Source organism: Amblyraja radiata, chromosome 29 (assembly GCF_010909765.2).
Source record: "Amblyraja radiata isolate CabotCenter1 chromosome 29, sAmbRad1.1.pri, whole genome shotgun sequence".
Classification (NCBI taxonomy): Eukaryota; Metazoa; Chordata; class Chondrichthyes; order Rajiformes; family Rajidae; genus Amblyraja; species Amblyraja radiata.
The window spans coordinates 29386119-29405422 of NC_045984.1; the positions used below are offsets into that span (position 1 = coordinate 29386119).

General features: G+C 48.3%; 1 protein-coding gene across 2 annotated transcripts in view; it reads right to left on the reverse strand.

Moving 5' to 3' along the window:
• cpamd8 (C3 and PZP like alpha-2-macroglobulin domain containing 8) overlaps window positions 1-19304 on the reverse strand; it is a 137927-nt gene that overhangs the window by 77185 nt on the left and 41438 nt on the right. The window contains exons 1-5 of one of the 2 annotated variants that reach the window (XM_033047087.1): window positions 14012-14127; window positions 12431-12539; window positions 9066-9293; window positions 7610-7780; window positions 6472-6600 (exon numbers count right to left, since the gene is read on the reverse strand). The exons of the other annotated variant lie outside the window; for it this stretch is intronic. Coding sequence (XP_032902978.1) covers window positions 6472-6600; window positions 7610-7780; window positions 9066-9293; window positions 12431-12496 — 594 coding nt within the window. The 5' untranslated portion in view covers window positions 12497-12539; window positions 14012-14127. Of the gene's footprint in view, window positions 1-6471; window positions 6601-7609; window positions 7781-9065; window positions 9294-12430; window positions 12540-14011; window positions 14128-19304 lie in introns of those variants that run through there. 2 annotated transcript variants of the gene reach the window in all.

The window sequence follows — 19304 nt, forward strand, 5'->3', positions numbered from 1 at the left end:
TGTACTTTAATTGGCGTTGGTAAAAATTGTGAATTGTTTGTCGCGGGTAGGATAGAACTAGTGTATAGGGTGATCGCTGGTCAGTGCAGACTCGGTGGGCCGAAGGGCCTGTTTTCACGCAGTATCTCTAACGTCTAAAGCAGCAAGACCGGCCAGGAGGGACTGCCAGAACTGAGCTCCAGAGGGAAATGTCAGCGATGTTCCTGCTCTGTCCCATAGTCTACGGTGGGGAAAGGCTGCAGGGAGGATCCAGCTCACTTGTACAATGCCGGAATGGGTCCTGGAATATTCACCAATGGCCTGGTTGGTATACAGGCATTGCTTCCAAGTTTGTAGATAAACCAAAACTCAGAAATATAATGAACAATGACAAGGAAACTAACAGAATGCAGGTGAACAGAGATTGCTGTAGGATTGGACCACCACAGGGATGAGTTTACTTTAGATTTCAGGGGTACAACGTGGAAACATGACCTTCAGCCCATCGAGTCTGTGCCAACCAGCGATCACCCCGTATACTAGCATTATCCTACGTACCTGGGACAATGTACAATTTACAGAAGCCAATTAACCTTCAAATCTGTGCGTCTTTGGAGTGTGGGAGGAAGCCAGAGCGCCCGGAGAAAACCCACGCGGTCACAGGGAGAACGTGCAAACTCCGTACTGACAGCACCCCGTAGTCAGGATCGAACCTGGGTCTCTTTCGCTGTAAAGCAGCAACTCTACCGCTGTGCTGCCCCAAAATTAGGAATATGGAGTGACTTATTTTGGTGGGAAGGATGAAAGACAAGAATGTACAAATGTACAATTTTAAAATGGGGCCAAGAATAGGTAGATTATCAACGTCTTTGAAGGTTCAGCCTGAGAATGCTGATTTTACTTCGGAGTCACGTGAGTGACTACATGAAGAAGCCCGCCAGGACGCATGCGTGTCATATCGCTACACGCATTGCGAAACGTCAGACGCGGTGGAACGACGTTCCCCCGCAGCGGCAGTTTAACAGCCGCAACTTGCAGGTAAGAGTTTACTCTGCGGTCTTTTTTGTTTCCATTTCCAACTACAGGTGGAAACATGGACAAAACAAAGAAGACAAGGTCTGCGACAAAGCTGGTGAGGGAGGACCGCGGAGCAGCGGGCAGCCAGCAGCAGCCAGCGGCACTTGGATCACCGATAGTGGGATCAGCTGTGCCCGATGTCGCCTCCGCACCGGCCAGATCCACGCGGCCGGGCGGTAAGGCTAGACAAAAAACAAACAAGGTCGTGGACTCAGAGGAGTCCGACTTTGAACAACCGCGGGCGGCCAGCGACCGTGAGCGCTGGAGCCGGATGGAGCGGTGTGTGGAGCATTTGCTTCAACGTGACAGACTCCGGGAGATGGAGTCGGGTCACAGTGGGCCCTATGATAAACCCACAGCAATACCTCTTGAAGGGCTGCACAGTGCTTCTACCTCATCAGAGGGGAGCACTGCGGGTCAGTTCTGGGCTGACCTGGAAGAGGGGTCCGCAGAAGGAAAGGCAAGTGTGCAAGGGGTGCAGGAACGAAGAACCTACAAAAAGAAGTAAACCTGCCACTGGTAACTATGGAGGTAGGTGGGTCTGGTTCCCTACAAAATACAGGGAGCATGGAGGTTGGTGGGAGATTACACTCTTTTCTGAATGCATGGAGCATGTTAACAACCGATACTTACATCTTAAACAGTATCCAGGGATATACAATAGAGTTTATACACAAGTACAGCCCTCCTGTTCAACATATACCGAACCGAATGTTCGTGCTTTCTGATAAAGAAAAATCAGAAGCGCAAGCTGAACTGGAGCGGCTTTACGTAAAAGGTGTAATTGAGCAAACTCAACACGAACCATTTGAATTCGTGTCCAATATATTTACCAAAAACAAAAAAGATGGTGGTTGTCGCATCATCATAGACCTGACAAAATTGAATATATTTGTACAATATATTCACTTCAAAATGGAAACCTTTGTTACTGCTAAACAATTAATTTCCAAAGGTTACTTCATGGCCAGCATCGATTTAAAAGATGCTTACTATTCAGTGCCTACAGATGTTACTTAAAATTCAACTGGATGCCAAATGGGTTATCATCAGCCCCCAGGCTGTTCACAAAAATTTTGAAACTAGCCCTAGCGTTTCTACGGAAACGAAAACACATGGTCATGGCATATTTAGATGACATACTCATTGTGGGCAAAATTTTGGAATTGGCCAAACAAACCGTAACAGCCACAAAACAGTTATTTGAAAAACTGGGATTTATTATCCATCCAGTTAAATCTAAACTAACGCCTTCCACTGCTATGGACTATTTGGGGTTCACCATTGACTCAGTTCACATGTCGGTGACTCTGCCTAAGGGAAAGGCTAGAGATTTAATAGAGGCTTGCAATAACCTCATTGACATCAGCAAACCATCCATCAGATTGGTAGCAAAAGTAATTGGCAAAATGGTGGCTGCCTTTCCAACCACACAATTTGGACCTCTACATTACCAAAACTTACAGAGAGCAAAAATACAAGCACTCAAAATCAATGCAGGTCACTTTGACAGACCTATGAAACTACCAATCAAAGCTAAAATGGAACTAAAATGGTGGATAGATAACATTTGGCTTTGATCCAATCCAATCATTGTCAGTAACCCTTCCATGGTACTACAAACTGATGCCAGTGCACTTGGGTGGGGAGCCAAGCTGTGGAGGTAGATGGACTGCTCAGGAGGCATCATTATTACTCACACTGGGCATAAACTACCTGGAAATGTTGGGTGCATTCCATGGCCTAAAGTCATATTGTACTGGGTCATATCACCAGCATGTTAGACTAGATAGACAATACCACCGTGGTAGCATAAATTAACCACATGGGTGGAAACAAATCGACATCATGTGACAATCTGGCTAATACAATTTGGCAATGGTGTATCCAGAGAGATATTTGGATATCAGCCACTTACCCACCAGGAAGACTAAATTTAGTGGCCGACACCAGGTCACGCAAATTTAATGAAAACACCGAATGGATGTTGAATAAAAAAGTATTTGCTGATATTACAGCAAGATATGGAACACCAGATATCGATCTATTCGCATCCAGACTTAACCACCAGTTAGCAAATTATGTTTCATGGGAACCAGACCCTGGGGCAGTGGCGACAGATGCATTTTCGCTGCATTGGGGGAAATTGTTTATTTACGCATTCCCTCCTTTCTGCCTCATCAGTCGGGTATTAAGGAAAATACAACAAGACTCTGCGTCTGGTATTTTGGTGTACCCGATTGGCCTACTCAACCATGGTTCCCAGTGGTACTAAACATGGTATTAGAACCATGTATCACCATCCCACATAGACCAGATTTATTGCTACATCCCGTAACAAGGGATAGCCACCCATGCCATAACCATTTGAACTTATTAATTTGTAGAGTTTAAAAACACCTCTACTACAACTGGGACTGACGGACCGAACAGTGAACATGATCTCGGTGGCCCAAAGACAGTCAACCAAAAAACAGTATCTGGTCTATATCAGGAAGTGGGAGATGCATTGTCACAAAAACAACATCACCCACAGAGACATGAACATCCCGTCTGTTCTGGAATATCTGGCAGGCCTCCACTATGATGAGGGGCTCAGTTACAGTGCCATCAACTGCGCCAGAAGTGCCCTATCGACTTACCTATGGCAGGGGACAGAGCGTTACTCTGTTGGGACTCACCCACTGGTAACAAAACTTATGAGGGGAATTTTTAATACTAATCCCCCAAGAACCAGATACTCCCAAATATGGGATGTAAGTATTGTCCTGAAGATGCTCAGGAATTGGTCTCCAGCAACAGCTCTGTCCCTACACAGACTGACATTAAAAACAGTCATGCTAATGGCATTGGTCACGGCACAGAGGGTACAGTCACTGCATAAACTAAGACTGGACAACATGACTTCCTCAACTGAAAATATTACGTTTCATATCTATGAATTAGTAAAGCAGAACAGACAGGGATCAGCAGGCCTCAATATACAATTTAGGTGATACCAACAGATGACCGTCTCTGTATAGTTAGACATTTGTCCTTATACATGGAGAAAACGAAAATCATAAGAGGCAATGAGAAGGCACTTCTGGTCAGCCACAAGCAAACACACAAAAGAGTGACGGTCCAGACCATCTCAAGATGGCTGAAACAGGTGCTAACACAGGCTGGGGTGGATATTAATATTTTTCAATCTCATTCCACCAGGGCTGCAGCTACATCGGCAGCGGTACAGTTGGATGTACCAATGGACCAAATCCTCAAGGCAGCAGGATGGTCAGGGGAAAAAACATTCCGACTATTTTACAACAAACCAGTAATGAAACCTGGAACGTTTGCAGAAACAATTTTAAGTTCTGTAAATTAATTTAAACCCATAAAAAGGGGTTATAATTTTGTGTTCATAAATTTTATGATTTCAATGTCGAATTCATGTCCAAATTATGTTAACACAATTCCTCCTACAGTCATCAAGGCAGACGTGATGCATGGACTCGTTTCCACGGCATGAAATCACAGAGCTTTAAAATCTTCACGTAGTCACTCACGTGACTCCGAAGTAAAATAGTAAGATTAAACGAGAACTTACCAGTTTGAAGTTTGATCTGTATTTTATGAGGAGTTACGATGAGGGATTATGTGCCCTCCGCTCCCACCCTTGATCATATACTCAAACTGGTATCTCTTCTCTAATCTTACTATGTTTAGTCATTACAGTTATCTGTGATTTCACACCGCTGCTTTGAAGAATGACACGCATGCGTCCTGGCGGGCTTCTTCACGTAATCCCTCATCGTAACTCCTCATAAAATACAGATCAAACTTCAAACTGGTAAGTTCTCGTTTAATCTTACTATTAAATATGAGTCCCTGACCTCGCGTGAGGCAGAGCTACAGCGAGGAAGTTATGTTAAAACCTCATGAAATAGGTTGCAGCCAAAGAATTGTGTTCAACTTTGGCAACACACCTCGGGAACGATTTCAAAGCCTTGAAGAGGATGCAGAGGGGATCAACCTGAAGTTGACTGGAACGAATAACTCCGATGAATTCGGAGAGACCTGTTAAAACTCCTCTGTTCCCTTCAGAAGAGAGAGGCTTAAGAGGGCATTTAACAAGGTGTCGAAAGTAATGAGAGGTTTTGGCAGAGAAACAAAACGAGATATTGTTTCCAAGGGGCACAGGGGTTGATGGCCAGCGGACACAGATTTACGACGATCAGATAACAGAGCCGGAAGAGTTGTTGTGATCACGAACCTGCCTGTCGCAAAAGGGCAGAGGGATTTTCAAAGGAAACCGAGCAAGTATTTTACAGGCAAACGAACCTCAGAGTTCAAGGGAAAGAACAAGGGAGTGGGACAAGCAGAAACGTTCATTGAGAGATGGAGAACAGATTCACTAGGATGAATAAATCACTCACGGTTTGAGTATTATAAGGACCGTGGCGTCTGTGGTGTTAGTGATCAGGAGTAAAATTTGGTCGTTCGGCCCATCGAGTCTATTCCGCCATTCAATCATAGCTGATCACTTTCTCCCTCCTAACCCCATTTTCACGCCTTCCCCCCATAACCCCGTACTAATCAAGAATCTATCTATAGGTACACAAAAATGCTGGAGAAACTCAGCGGGTGTAGCGGCATCTATGGAGCGAAGGAAATAGGCAACGTTTCAGGCCGAAACGTTGCCTATTTCCTTCGCTGAGTTTCGCCAGCATTTTTGTGTACCTTCGATTTTTCAGGATCTGCAGTTCCTTCTTAAACACAAGAATCTATCTATCTCTGCCTTAAAAATATCCATTGACTTGGCCTCCACAGCCTTCGGTGACAAGTAAAACCACAGATTTACCACCCTCTGACTAAAGAGATTCCTCTTCATCTCCTTCCTAAAAGAATTCCGAGGCTATGACTTCTGGTCCTAGACTCTCCCACTGGTGGAAGCATCTTCTCCACATCCACTCCATCCAGTTATTTGCAAGTTTTAATCCCTGACTGAACCTTCGCTGGAGAATCAAGTCTTAGTTTCCAAATATCTTGCAATGTTTCCTTTTATTATTTAGAAATACAGCATGAAAACTGCCCTTCGGCCCATCCAGTCCATGCCGACCATCGATCACTCGTTGAAACTAGTTCTATGTTATCCCACTTTCTCATTCACTCCCTACACACTGGGAGCAATTGACAGAGGCCAATTAACCTGCACGTCTTTGGATTGTGGGAGGAAACCGGAGCACCCGGAGGATCCCATGCAGTCACAGGGAGAACGTGCAAACTCCACGCAGACAGCACCCGAGGTCAGGATTGAACCCAGGACTCTGGTGCTGAGAGGCAGCAGCTCTACCAGCTGCATTACTGCACTTCCCTTCCGTGAGACTGACAAGGAGGGAAAGGGAAGAGGAGGCGGTGTAGAGAGTAACAGCTCACCTGGAGTGGTCGCTCAGGCCCCTGCAGCTGAATATGGCACTTGCTCGGTGAATACCAGCTGCTGATGGAGAGGTAGCTGGGGAGATACTGGTCGCCCGCCGGGGTTCCATTGATGGCCGTCACCTTAGTCTGAAACAGAGCAAGAATGTTATTAGTACAGGTCCACCACTGATCCTCCAGCACCCGGCTCCAGAGTCTTTCTGGATTCTCCGTTTTGCCAGATCAACAGAGGTCTTGGCCTCCGACAGTATGTCAACGCAAAGGTTTGGTGAGCATTAATGTATGAGGGTGTGAGAGATAGTGAGGGCATGTATGGGGGTGTGAGAGAGAGAGTGTGAGAGAGAGTGTGAGAGAGAGAGTGTGTGTGAGAGAGAGAGTGAGAGAGAGAGAGTGTGTGAGAGAGAGAGTGTGTGTGAGAGAGAGTGTGTGAGAGAGAGAGAGAGAGAGAGAGTGTGAGAGAGAGAGTGTGAGAGTGCGAAAGAGAGAGTGTGAGAGAGAGTGTGAGAGAGAGAGTGTGTGTGAGAGAGAGAGTGTGAGAGGTGTGTGCTGAGCGTTGTTACTAGAGGTGTGTGCTACTGTGTTCGCGCGCTCAGAGCGGCGAGCGTGTTAGCGACGGAGTGTGGCGAGGCGAAGCGAGAGTGTGAGGAGCGTGTGAGAGTGCGCCTGAGGGTGGTGAAGGGGAGAGCTGTTTAGCGAGAGTGTGTGTGGATAGAGTGTGAGAGAGAGAGAGAGTGTGAGCGAGAGAGTGTGAGTGTGTGAGAGAGTGTGGGAGAGAGTGTGTGTGAGTGTTTGAGAGAGAATGAGAGAGGATAGTGAAACATAGAAACATAGAAATTAGGTGCAGGAGTAGAGGCCATTCGGCCCTTCGAGCCTGCACCGCCATTCAATATGATCATGGCTGATCATCCAACTCAGTATCCTGTACCTGCCTTCTCTCCATACCCCCTGATCCCTTTAGCCACAAGGGCCACATCTAACTCCCTCTTAAATATAGCCAATGAACTGGCCACAACTACAGTGAGAGAGAGAGAGACAGAGAGTGTGAACCAGAGATAGAGGGAGAGTGTGTATGGTGTGAGTGTACACACATGCACCACAATGTTTCTCGGTCTCCCCAGTCCCGTGTGTCCGTGCTCACCTCCAGCCAGACGTACTGTGCGGCGGTTGGGATGGAGGGAATCTCAAACTGCACCTTGCTGTCCTCCGACACCAGCTCGCTCGTGTAGACGTTGTCCTTCGGGGTGAGCTCGGCTTTGATCCGCACCGTGATGCCATTTGCAGGGCTCCCATCGGGATAGGTCACCTCCACCTGAGTAAACAAGGAGCATGGGGAAGGGCAATGTTGGAACCTCAGGCACGGTCACATCCAGGAGGGATATCCCGAGAGTGTGCCTGTCACTGCTGCAGGACCTTGTACACAGTAAACTGACCCAAGAGAAATCCTTACATGAAGACGGCACAGGCCATCGCTTCATAATCATGAACTTATCAGATCATAAGAGCAGAATTATCAAGTCTATTCCACCATTCAATCCTGGCTGATCTATCTCTCTTTTCTAACCCCATTCTCCTGCCTTGTCCCTGACACCCGTACTAAGAACAAGGAGGGAAGAGACAAAGACTTTAATCACAGTGAGGAGGTGCCTGGTGAACTCACTGTGGAGGATGTTTATTGTGTGTTTTTGTCATTTTTATTATATGTATGACTGCAAGGCAACAACATTTCGTTCAGACCGAAAGGTCTGAATGACAATAAAGGATACTTTGACTTTGACTTTATCAAGAATATATCTATCTCTGCCTTAAAATTGACGTGGCTGCCACAGCCTTCTGTGGCAATGAACTACGCAGGTTCACCACCCTCTGACCAAAGAAATTCCTCCTCATCTCCTTCCTAAAGGAACTTCCTTTAATTCTGAGGCTATGACCTTTGGTCCTAGATTCTCACAAAGGTGCAGCTGGTAGAGTTGCTGCCTCTCACCTTTAGAAACCCAGGTTCAACACTGATTCCAGGTGTTGTCTGTCTGCAGTTTGCCTGTTCTCCCTGTGACCACGTGGGTCTCCTCTGGGTGTTTGGAAAGGTCGTTGACGCAGGTACTAAAGCAACGTTTAAGAAACATTTGGACAGGGTACATGGATAGGACAGGTTTAGAGGGATACGGACCAAATGCGGACAGACGGGACTTGTGTAGGTGGTGCGTTTTGGGTCGGTGTTGTGCCGAAGGGCCTGTCTCCACACGGTATGGCTCCAAGATAGTTCTCCATGCTTTGGAGGCTCCCAGTTTCACAGCCCCAACATTGTGGTGGTGCAGCGGTAGAGTTGCTGCTTTACAGCGCCAGAGACCCTGGTTCGATCCTGACTACGGGTGCTGCCCGTATGGAGTTTGTACGTTTTCTCCGTGACCGTGTGGGTTTTATCCAGGCTCTCTGGTTTCCTCCCACACTCCAGAGACGTGCAGTTCTGTAGGTTAATTGGCTTGGTATCATGGTAAATTGTCCCTAGTGTGTGTAGGATAGTGTTTGTGTCGATCGCTGGTGGGCCGAGGGGCCTGTTTCCCGCGAGGTATCTCTAAAACTAAACTGAACTGCGTTACCTTTCCTTTGTAGGGCAGGCCGGGCTTGAACTGCTTGCGAGTGTCCTTGGAGTACTTGATGTCGATGAGCTGCTTGTGGACAGGGGTGGAATCGTCGAAGGTGATCTGCGTGCTGCCGCCACCGCTCAACACCGAGGCCCAGATGTTGAGCGAGCCGCGGAAATGTTCGGCCACGTCCACCGGCATCATCTCCTTGACACAGATGGGAAAGGAGGCGGTGCCATCAAGCTGCAGGGTTGGAAGAGAAGGAATGTGTGGGAACGTCAACGGCACCTTCATAAGGTCATAGGAGCAGAATTTGGCCCTTCAGCCCATCACGTCTACTACATCACTCAATCATGGCTGATCTATCTCTCCCTTCTAACCCAATTCTCCTGCCTTCTCCTCATAACCCCTGACACCCGTACTAATCAAGAATCTGTCTATCTCTGCCTTAAAAATATCCACTGACTTGGCCTCCACAACCTCCTGTGGCAAAGAATTCCACAGATTCACCACCCTCTGACCAAAGAAGGGCTCTCTGACATTTCATAGAGTCACACTGCATGGAAACAGGCCCTTCAGTCCAACTTGCCCACAGCGACCAACTTGCCCCATCTATACAAGTCCCACAAGCCTGCGTTTGGCCCATATCCCTCTAAACCTGTCCAACCCATGTACCTGCCCAAATGTGTCTTAAACTTTGCAATAGTCCCTGCCTCAACTACTTTCTCCGGCAACTTGTTCCGTACACCTAAGATAGATACAAAATGCTGGAGTAACTCAACGGGACAGGCAGCATCTCAGGCGAGGAGCAAAGGGTGATGTTTTGGGTTGAGACCATTCTGCACACTGAGAGTCGGGGAGGGGAAGACAGAGATAAGGAAGTGCAAGGTGTGAGAATGAGACATCAAAGGTGATGGAGATCCAGGAAAATGTAGATCATTCTTAGCTGGGAGAAGGTAACCACAAAGCAAACAGAGATAAAATGTAATCCGGGACAGTCAGACTGGTCGGAGAACTGGGAAGGGGGAGGGATGGAGTGAGGGGGAAAGCAAGGATTACTTGAAGTTAGAGAAGTCAATGTTCATGCCGCCGGGGTGCAAGCTGCCCAAACAAAATATGAGGTGCTGTTCGTCCAATTTGCAGTGGGCCTCACTCCGACAATGGAGGGGGCCCAGGACAGAAAGATCAGCGTGAGAATGGGAGGGGGAGTTAAAGTAGACACAAAATGCTGGAGTAACTCAGCTGGTGAGGCAGCATCTCTGGAGAGTAGGAATGGCCGAGTGTTTAGTAAATGTGAGATCAGGTAGGTTTAGGTGGACTGAGCGGACTCTGTGGAGGGAAATGAACAGATGACCTTCTTCAGCTGCAATGCATTTAACCTGCGCTTCCCCTGCTCTGGGAGGGACAGTGTAGGGGGGGGGGGGGGCTTCACTCTGTATCTAATCCATGCTGCCTCTTCCCCGTGAGTGTGCAACGGAACAGTGCAGAGGGGGCTATACTCTGTATTGACCTATGCTATCACACCCTGGGAGTTTGTCAGATGAGTGTCTGTACCTCTGTACCTCAGTGCAAAGAGAGTTATCTAAGTCTCCAGTACGGAAGCGGCACTTCCAGGTTTTCCCAAGCCGCTGTGAGGATTCTCCCGACCACCATCATCCGGCGAGAAGGGCCTGGAACATCGGGCCTCCGTAAAGGCGACTGCGGAGGCCTCAATAGGCCCGACTATGGGTGGACATGGGGATGGGGACTGGACTTTGTGCCTTCCCTCACAGTGGGAACCATTGTGGGGGGGTGTTTTTTTATGTTTAAATGTCTTTATTAGTGTTATGTTTGTATTCTTTTTGTATGTGCTGGAATGGCAATACGCATTTCACTACACCGATTGGTGTATGTGACTAATAAAGAACCTTTGAACCTTTGACCATAAGACATAGGAGCTGAATTAGGCCATTCGTCCCATCAAGTCTGCTCTGCCGTTCCATCATGGCTAATCTATTTTTCTCTCAACCCTATTCACTTCCCCATAACCTTTGATGCCCCCACCATCAAGAACCTGTCAATCTTCACTTGAAAAATATGCAATGACTTGGCCTCCACAGCCGTCTGTGGCAATGAATTCCACAGATTCACCAAACCCTGGCTGAAGGAATTCCTCCTCATCTCCATTCTACAGGTACATCCTTTAATCCTGAGGCTGTGGCGTCTGATCCAAGACATGCCGGTGAGTTTGTCAGGTGAGTGGCTGTATCTCACCTGTGGGGAAACATCCTCACCTATTGGAAACATCCTCCCCACATCCACTCGACCCAAGCCTTTCACTATTCTGTATGTTTCAATGAGGTCACCCCTCCCCCCCCCCCCACTCCCCATTCTTCTAAACTCCAGCGAGTAGAGGCCCAGTGCCCTCAAACGCTCCTCATACGTCAATCCAATCATTTCCGGGATCATTCCCGTAAATCTCCACTGGACCCTCTCCAGTGCCAGCACATCCTTCCTCACCTACGTATGTGGAGCAATGCCATTCCTATCATTAAACGGTTTGATGGGCCAATGTAGAGGCAGCATAGAAACATAGAAACATAGAAAGTAGGTGCGAGAGTAGACCACCAGGTCCGTCGAGCCCGCACCGCCATTCGCTCATGGCTGAACACTAAACAGACACACTTACCCACAAACAGTAGACACAAGACACAGAACACAAGACACTACCCTCCCCTTTATACCGCTATCACCCCTCTCCACCCCAAGAACCTCGTGATCTCCTGGGGTAGGCAAAAAAACGGATAAAAATCCAGGTCCAATTCGGGAAAAAAATCCGGGAAATTCCTCTCCGACCCCAATCCAGGCGATCGACACTTGTCCAGGAGATCACTCAGTTCTTACTATACTAACCATACCTAGGTCCATATCCCTGCCCTCTCCCCGTAGCCCCTTATCCCCTTGGCAGCTAAAATACCATCTATTTTAGTCTTAAATATATTTAAAGTTTCTGCTTCCACTGCTCCCTGGGGCAGTGAATTCCATAAATTAACCACCCTCTGGGTGAAGAAGTTCTTCCTCATCTCAGTTTTAAAAGAGCCCCCCCTTATTCTGCAACTATGTCCCCTAGTTCTAGTTTCCCCGATCATTGGGAACATCCTCGGTGCATCCACCCGATCAAGGCCCCTCACGATCTTATATGTTTCAATGAGATCGCCTCTCATTCTTCTAAACTCCAAAGAGTAGAGTTCCAGCCTACTTAACCTTTCCTCATATAACTCAGAGCATAACTCAGTATCTACCTTGCCTTGGGAGAGTTTAATGAACACTGAGCTTTAAAATGGATTCCGTCTATGTTTCCTGGGTCAACAATATGAGGTCAGTGTGCTGAGATGCCATACCTCCATGGTCTTCACCACAGGGTGCCCCAGCTCGTGCCGGTAGTAACCCACTCCGTTCACCGTCATGTTCACCGTCAGCCTCCCCGACACTGGTTTACCAAACGTGTACCTAAAGAGAACACGAGAGAGGGAAGGTGCACGGTGAGGGAGGCGTGGTTTGATGCAGCCACACGCGGTGGAACAGTTCCAGCCTCTCTTCTCGCCCAATGCAGGCGTCACAATGATAGAAACATAGAAAATAGGTGCAGGAGTAGAGGCCATTCGGCTCTTCGAGCCTGCACCGCCATTCAATATGATCATGGCTGATCATCCAACTCAGTATCCTGTACCTGCCTTCTCTCCATACCCCCTGATCCTTTTAGCCACAAGGGCCACATCCAACTCCCTCTTAAATGAACTGGCCTCAACTACTTTCTGTGGCAGAGAATTCCACAGACTCACTACTCTCAGTGTGAAAAAAAAAAATTCTCATCTCGGTCCTAAAAGACTTCCCCCTTATCCTTAAACTGTGACCCCTTGTTCTGGACTTCCCCAACATCGGGAACAATCTTCCTGCATCTAGCCTGTCCAACCCCTGAAGAATGTTGTAAGTTTCTATAAGATCCCCCCTCAATCTTCTAAATTCTAGTGAGTACAAGCCGAGTCTATCCTGTCTTTCTTCATATGAAAGTCCTGCCATCCCAGGAATCAGTCTGGTGAACCTTCTCTGTACTCCCTCTATGGCAATGATGACAAAGCGCCAGTGCTCACTGCCCTGCCCGTTCCCCTGTACACCGGAGAGCCGATGAGGTGGGAGCCGCTGGAGACGTTGGACACGAGGAGCAAGAGGGTCTTATGAGGGCGGACCGGCTCCAGCGCCTTCAGGGTCGGCTGCAGTAGGCGCCCCCGGGACACTAATGAGGCCGGGCGAGGAGAGGAGAGGGACGTCGGTTCGCGGGCCGATCCTGTCAAAGGCGACGGGGGAAGGCCGTGCAGGAGCCTGGGGCTCGCCTGGATCGGGAGCCGCTCCAGTAGACCAAGCGCGCGGGCCGACCGGACTTGTGAAACGGCACCAAAACATGGCGGTGCACGCACGTGTAAATATGCAAAGAGAATTTCACTCTGCAGTTACACATGTAACAAATAACTATCTTGGGAGGTGTAGAGGTTCATAAGTGATTGAAGCAGAATTAGGCCATTCGGCCCATCAAGTCTACGCCGCCATTCAATCATGGCTAATCTCTTTCGATTTCAACCCCATTCTCCTGCCTTCTCCCCATAACCCCTGACACCTGTACCAATCAAGAATCTGTCTATCTCTGCCTTAAAAATATCCATTTTTGACAGCCTCCACAGCCTTCTGTGGCAATGAATTCCACAGATTCACCACCCTCTGACTAAAGACATTTCTCCTCATCTCCTTCGTACAGGGACGTCCATTAAATTCTGAGGTTTTAACCTCTGGTCACAGACTCTCCCACTGGTGGAAGAGTCTAGTGGAGGAGTGGAAGAGGTCAGAGTGTTGGGGAGGCCTTTGCCCCGTGCTCTGTGCTGAGAGGCTCTAGATTGGGCAGCCATTTCGCGGGAGGAAGTGTAGCTTACCTGGCATGCACAGTTCCCTCCTCACACTTGCTCAGATCCTGGATGTACCTGGGAGGATCGATAGTGAGCTCGAACTTTGGTAACACTATACGCAAGAATGAAAATGTTCATTTTCGTTACATGGCAAAAACATAAATATTCCCACATTAGTAAAATTGTATTAGACTTCAGAATTTACTTTTTTGGAGACACAGCGCGGAAACAGGCCCTTGGGCCCACCCAGTCCGCGCCGACCAGCGATCCCCGTACGTCAGCAGTATCCTCCACGCTAAAGGGACAAGTTACAATTTTACCGAAGCTAGTTAACCTACACACCAGTATGCCTTTGGAGTGTGGGAGGAAACCGGAGCACCTGGAGAAAACCCACGTGGTCACAGGATGAATGTATAAACTCCGTAGAGGCAGTACCCATAGTCAGGATCAAACCCGGGTCTCTGGCGCTGTGAGGCAGCAACTCTATCGATGGGCCACTGTGCCACCCTATTGTCAATTAAAATTGGGCGACAGAGTCTACACACAAGCTGGGATGGAACAGCCTGGAGCACGGCTGGACTGGGCGTTGCACCAAGACGAACACGTGGACCGCACGTGGTTTACAGCAGTGGAGAAGCGACCGAGGCCACCATGGTTATACTTTTTAAAACAATCAAAAAATCAATTTTTACAATACAATAAAACAAAGCAGAGCCCACCGCCATAGTACAAGACAAACAAATATACTAAATAAACTACTATACAACTATGTTACAATCCTCGTCAATGATGCATTCGACGTAACCCTGGAAAAGGGGCAGGCAGCTGGCTCGGTCAGAGCCCTCTTCCGCCTGGCTCTGTGACTCGCGGATGGCCAGCTTGGCCAGGCCCAGGAACAACCCAACCGGGACATCTGCGGCCCTACCCTCTCCCCTACGCACAGGGTGTCCAAAGAACGGTTACACTTGGCCAGGCCGACCCTGCAACGCCGCCAGGACTCGAAGGGCCAAATGGCCTACTCCTGCACCTATTGTCTATTGTCTATTGACAACGGGCCTTCATGGTCAGGCCAAGAATCCTGCACTGACAACAACTGGGGCTTGAAAGTGGCGCCTAACTAGCGACTCTGTATACCGTCTCTAGTATACTGTATACTTCAGCACTGTAGTCTTTGTATACTGTGGTACTGTCTATACTACTGCTATACAATTGTATTGTAGCTGAGATGCTTATCTAATATGTATCGAAGTAACTCAGCGGATCAGGCAGCATCTCTAGAGAAAAAGGCAGCATAATGGTGACATTCTTAAGACTAAAGAAGGGTCTCGACCCGAAATGTCACCTATTCCTTTTCTCCAGAGATGCTGCCTGACCCGCTGAGTCACTCCAGCTTTTTTGTGTCTACCTTCGGTTTAAACCAGCATCTGCAGTTCCTTCCTACACATACTGCTCATGTGTACTGATACTTGAACGGAACTGTGTACAAAAAGAATTTCACTGTATCTCCGTACGTATGACCAATAAAGTACCATGCCAATATTCACTAGAAATAACAGAATGAGACAGGATAGGAGGCCACTCAGCCCATCGTGTCTGTGCTGGCTCTTTGAAAGAATCATCTCTCGCTCCTCTGTTCTTCCCCCATCAACTCTGCAAATAGTTTCCTCTTCCAGTTATTTGTTCAACATCCTGTCGAAAGTTTCTGTCGAATCTGTTTCCACGTCTCCTTCAGACATTGCGTCTCACATCACGGCAACCAAACGGCAAAGAAATATTTCTCATCCCCTGTGATCGCGCGCCAATTCTGTGAAGTCTGGTTACCAACCTCCCGCCAGTGGAAAACATTTCTGCTCCATGTACACTGCCAGGAAACGCTCAAAATTGCCAACACTCCTGGATGAATGATACACGTTGACCAACCACCTCTGGCACACGGGACCCACAACCGGCCCAGGAGGACATTTTGCCAGCTGCTAAATAATTGGGGAGCTGGTTGATTCTCAGCCAAGAGCCACATAACACAGGGCAGCCACGGTGGCTCAGCGGTAGAGTTGCTGCCTCACATAGTAACATAGAAAATAGGTGCAGGAGTAGAGGCCATTCGGCCCTTCGAGCCTGCACCGCCATTCAATATGATCATGGCTGATCATCCAACTCAGTATCCTGTACCTGCCTTCGCTCCATACCCCCTGATCCCTTTAGCCACAAGGGCCACATCTAACTCCCTCTTAAATATAGCTTGCAGCGCTGGAGACCCGGGTTCGATCCCGACTACGGGTGCTGTCTGTATGGAGTTTGTACGTTCTCCCCGTGACCACGTGGGCTTTCTCCGAGATCTTCGGTTTCCTCCCACACTCCAAAGACGTACAGGTGTGTAGGTTAATCGGCTTTGTGTATGTGTAAATTGTCCCTAGTGTGTGTAGGATAGTGTTAATGTGCGGGATCGCTGGTCGGTGTGGACTCGGTGGGCCGAAGGGCCTGTTTCCGGGCTGTATCTCTAAACTAAACAGGGCCCTGGAATGGTCCAGATACACACAAAGCTGAAAACATGGTCCAGGAGGTCGGTGTTTGAGGGGACGGTGTAGAGGGGGCTTTATTCTGCATCTACCCTGTGCTGCTTCTGCAGTGTGTGCGTGACGGGATAGTACAGAGGGAGCTTTACTCTGTGGCATCGTGGCTTCTGCTACTGCCACTGCCTCAGAGCTACTGCCTCACAGCGCCAAAGACACAGGTTCGATCCTGACTACGGGTGCCATCTGTTCGTAGTTTGATCGTTTTTCCCAGTGACCTGCGTAGGTTTTCTCCGAGACCTTCACTTTCCTCCCACACTACAAAGACTTACAGGTTTGTAAGTTAATTGGCTTGATATGAATGTAAAATTGTCATTAATGTGTGTCGGGCAGTTTTAGTGTGCGGCGATCGCTGGTCGGTGTGGACTTGGTGGGTCGAAGGACCCGTTTCCGCGTTGTATCTCTAAACTAGACCAAACTAATTCTCACCTGCGCTGTTCCGTTAGTGTACGACTCTGTCTCTAACCTGTGTCTGCTCTAATGGGTCATTGTACGCTCTCTCTGTGACTGTGTGGGTGTTCTCCTGGTGCTCAGGTTTCCTCCCACATCCCAAAGTGTGGATGATAGAGTGATTGCTGGCCAGCGCGGACTCTGCCTCAACTACCTCCTCCGGCAACACGTTCCATTCACCCATCACCCTTTGTGTGAAAAGATTACCACCCGGGTTCCTATTAAATATCTCCCCCCTCACCGTAATGGGCCTGTCCCACGTAGGTGATTTATTTGGGCGACTATTGCAAAATTTTCAACATGTTGAAAAATGTTTGGCAACAGTGGCGATAATTTTTGCTGTTGTAGGTATTGTTGTAGGTTGACGTAGGTTGTCGCCAGGTGTTGTAGATGAATTCCATTAAAATTAGCCCCTGGCGGTCGCCTAAAGAGTCGCCTAAGTGGGGCAGGCCCATAAACCTTTGTCCTCTGGTTCTCGATTCCCCGACTCTGGGCAAGAGACTCTGTGCGTCTACCCGATCTATTATGTTAGTTTAGTTTAGAGATACTGCCTTAGTTTAGGCCCTTCGGCCCACCGAGTCCGCACCGACCAGCGATTCCCACACATTAACACTGTCCTCCACACACCAGGGACAATTTACATTTACGACAAGCCAATTAAGCTACTACAGACCTGTACATCTTTGGAATGTGGGAGGAAACCGAAGATCTCCGATGGGCCGAAGGTGAGATCAAACCTGGAGTATTGCGTACAGTTTTGGTCTCCCAATCTGAGGAAAGACATTCTTGCCGTAGAGGGAGTACAGAGAAGGTTCACCAGACTGATTCCTGGGATGGCAGGACTTTCATATGAAGAAAGACTGAATAGACTCGGCTTGTACTCGCTAGAATTCAGAAGATTGAGGGGGGATCTTATAGAAACTTATAGAAAATTCTTAAGGGGTTGGACAGGAAGATTGTTCCCGATGTTGGGGAAGTCCAGAACTAGGGGTCACAGTTTAAGGATAAGGGGGAAATCTTTTAGGACCGAGATGAGAAAATCATTTTTTACACAGAGAGTGGTGAATCTGTGGAATTCTCTGACACAGAAGGTAGTTGAGGCCACAGTTCATTGGCTATATTTAAGAGGGAGTTAGATGTGGCCCTTGTGGCTAAAGGGATCAGGGGGTATGGAGAGAAGGCAGGGATGGGATACTGAGTTGGATGATCAGCCATGATCATATTAAATGGCGGTGCAGGGTCGAAGGGCCGAATGGCCTACTCCTGCACCTATTTTCTATGTTTCTATGTTTTCTATCTCGGAGAAAACCCAAAGCGGTCACAGGGAGAACGGACAAATTCTGCACAGGCAGCACCGTAGTCAGGATCGAACCCGGGTCTCTGCTGCTGTAAGGCAGCAAATCTACCGCTGCCCCACCGTGCCACACGTATAAGATCACCCCTCATCCTCCTTGGGTTCCTTGAGAGCGCACCAAGGAAGAAGGTCCCAGCATGCTCAACCTCTCCCTAAAGCCCACACCCTCGAGTCCTGGCAACATCTTCTCTTCTCCTCCCCCCCAAGTCAAATACTTCTTCGGCTTTCCTCTTTTAAGGTGCTCCCTAAAGCTCAACTAAGGCCAAGCTTTTGGTTTCAATGTCCCTCACATCAATGTCTGACTTTAACTAAGATCACTAAAGGTTCTTCCTTTATCCTGCACCTGTACACTGCGAATGAATCAATTGCAATCATGTATTGTCTTTGCGCTGACTGGCTTGCACGCTACAAAAGCTTTCACTGTCGCTCGGTACACGTGACAATAAACTAAACTGAACTGGACTGAGTTTGAATGAGCTGATGAAGTGGGTGACAGAGGAGGTAATGCGGTGGGGCGCAGTGGTCGGGAGATGTCGTTTGGATATGTACAGGGAAGGAGATGCCTAAGAGAACAAGCACCCCTGAACCAAAGTGAGGGGGGTGACTCCTGCAGCTATCACCAGCGGTCCCGGCCCAAACCATTCCCAGCTGGATACGAGCAAAGGGATTAGGACTCCTCCCCCACCTCATGGCAACCACCCACTCAATCTGGAATCATTCCTCAAGGAATCTTTTCAATTCCCTGGCCCAAATTCCTGACATAACTTGCATGCCGTGCAGAGAGAAAGGGAGAGAGAGAGACAGAGAGAGAGACAGGAGGCGAGAGTCAACCTGTGGGGCAGAGAGGCAACAAAAGCACGTGAGGTCAAAATGGTGCGGATCAAGGGTGAAAGAAAAGAGAAGAGTGATAGACTGAGAGTGGAAATAGAAGAAAAACAGAAAGAGA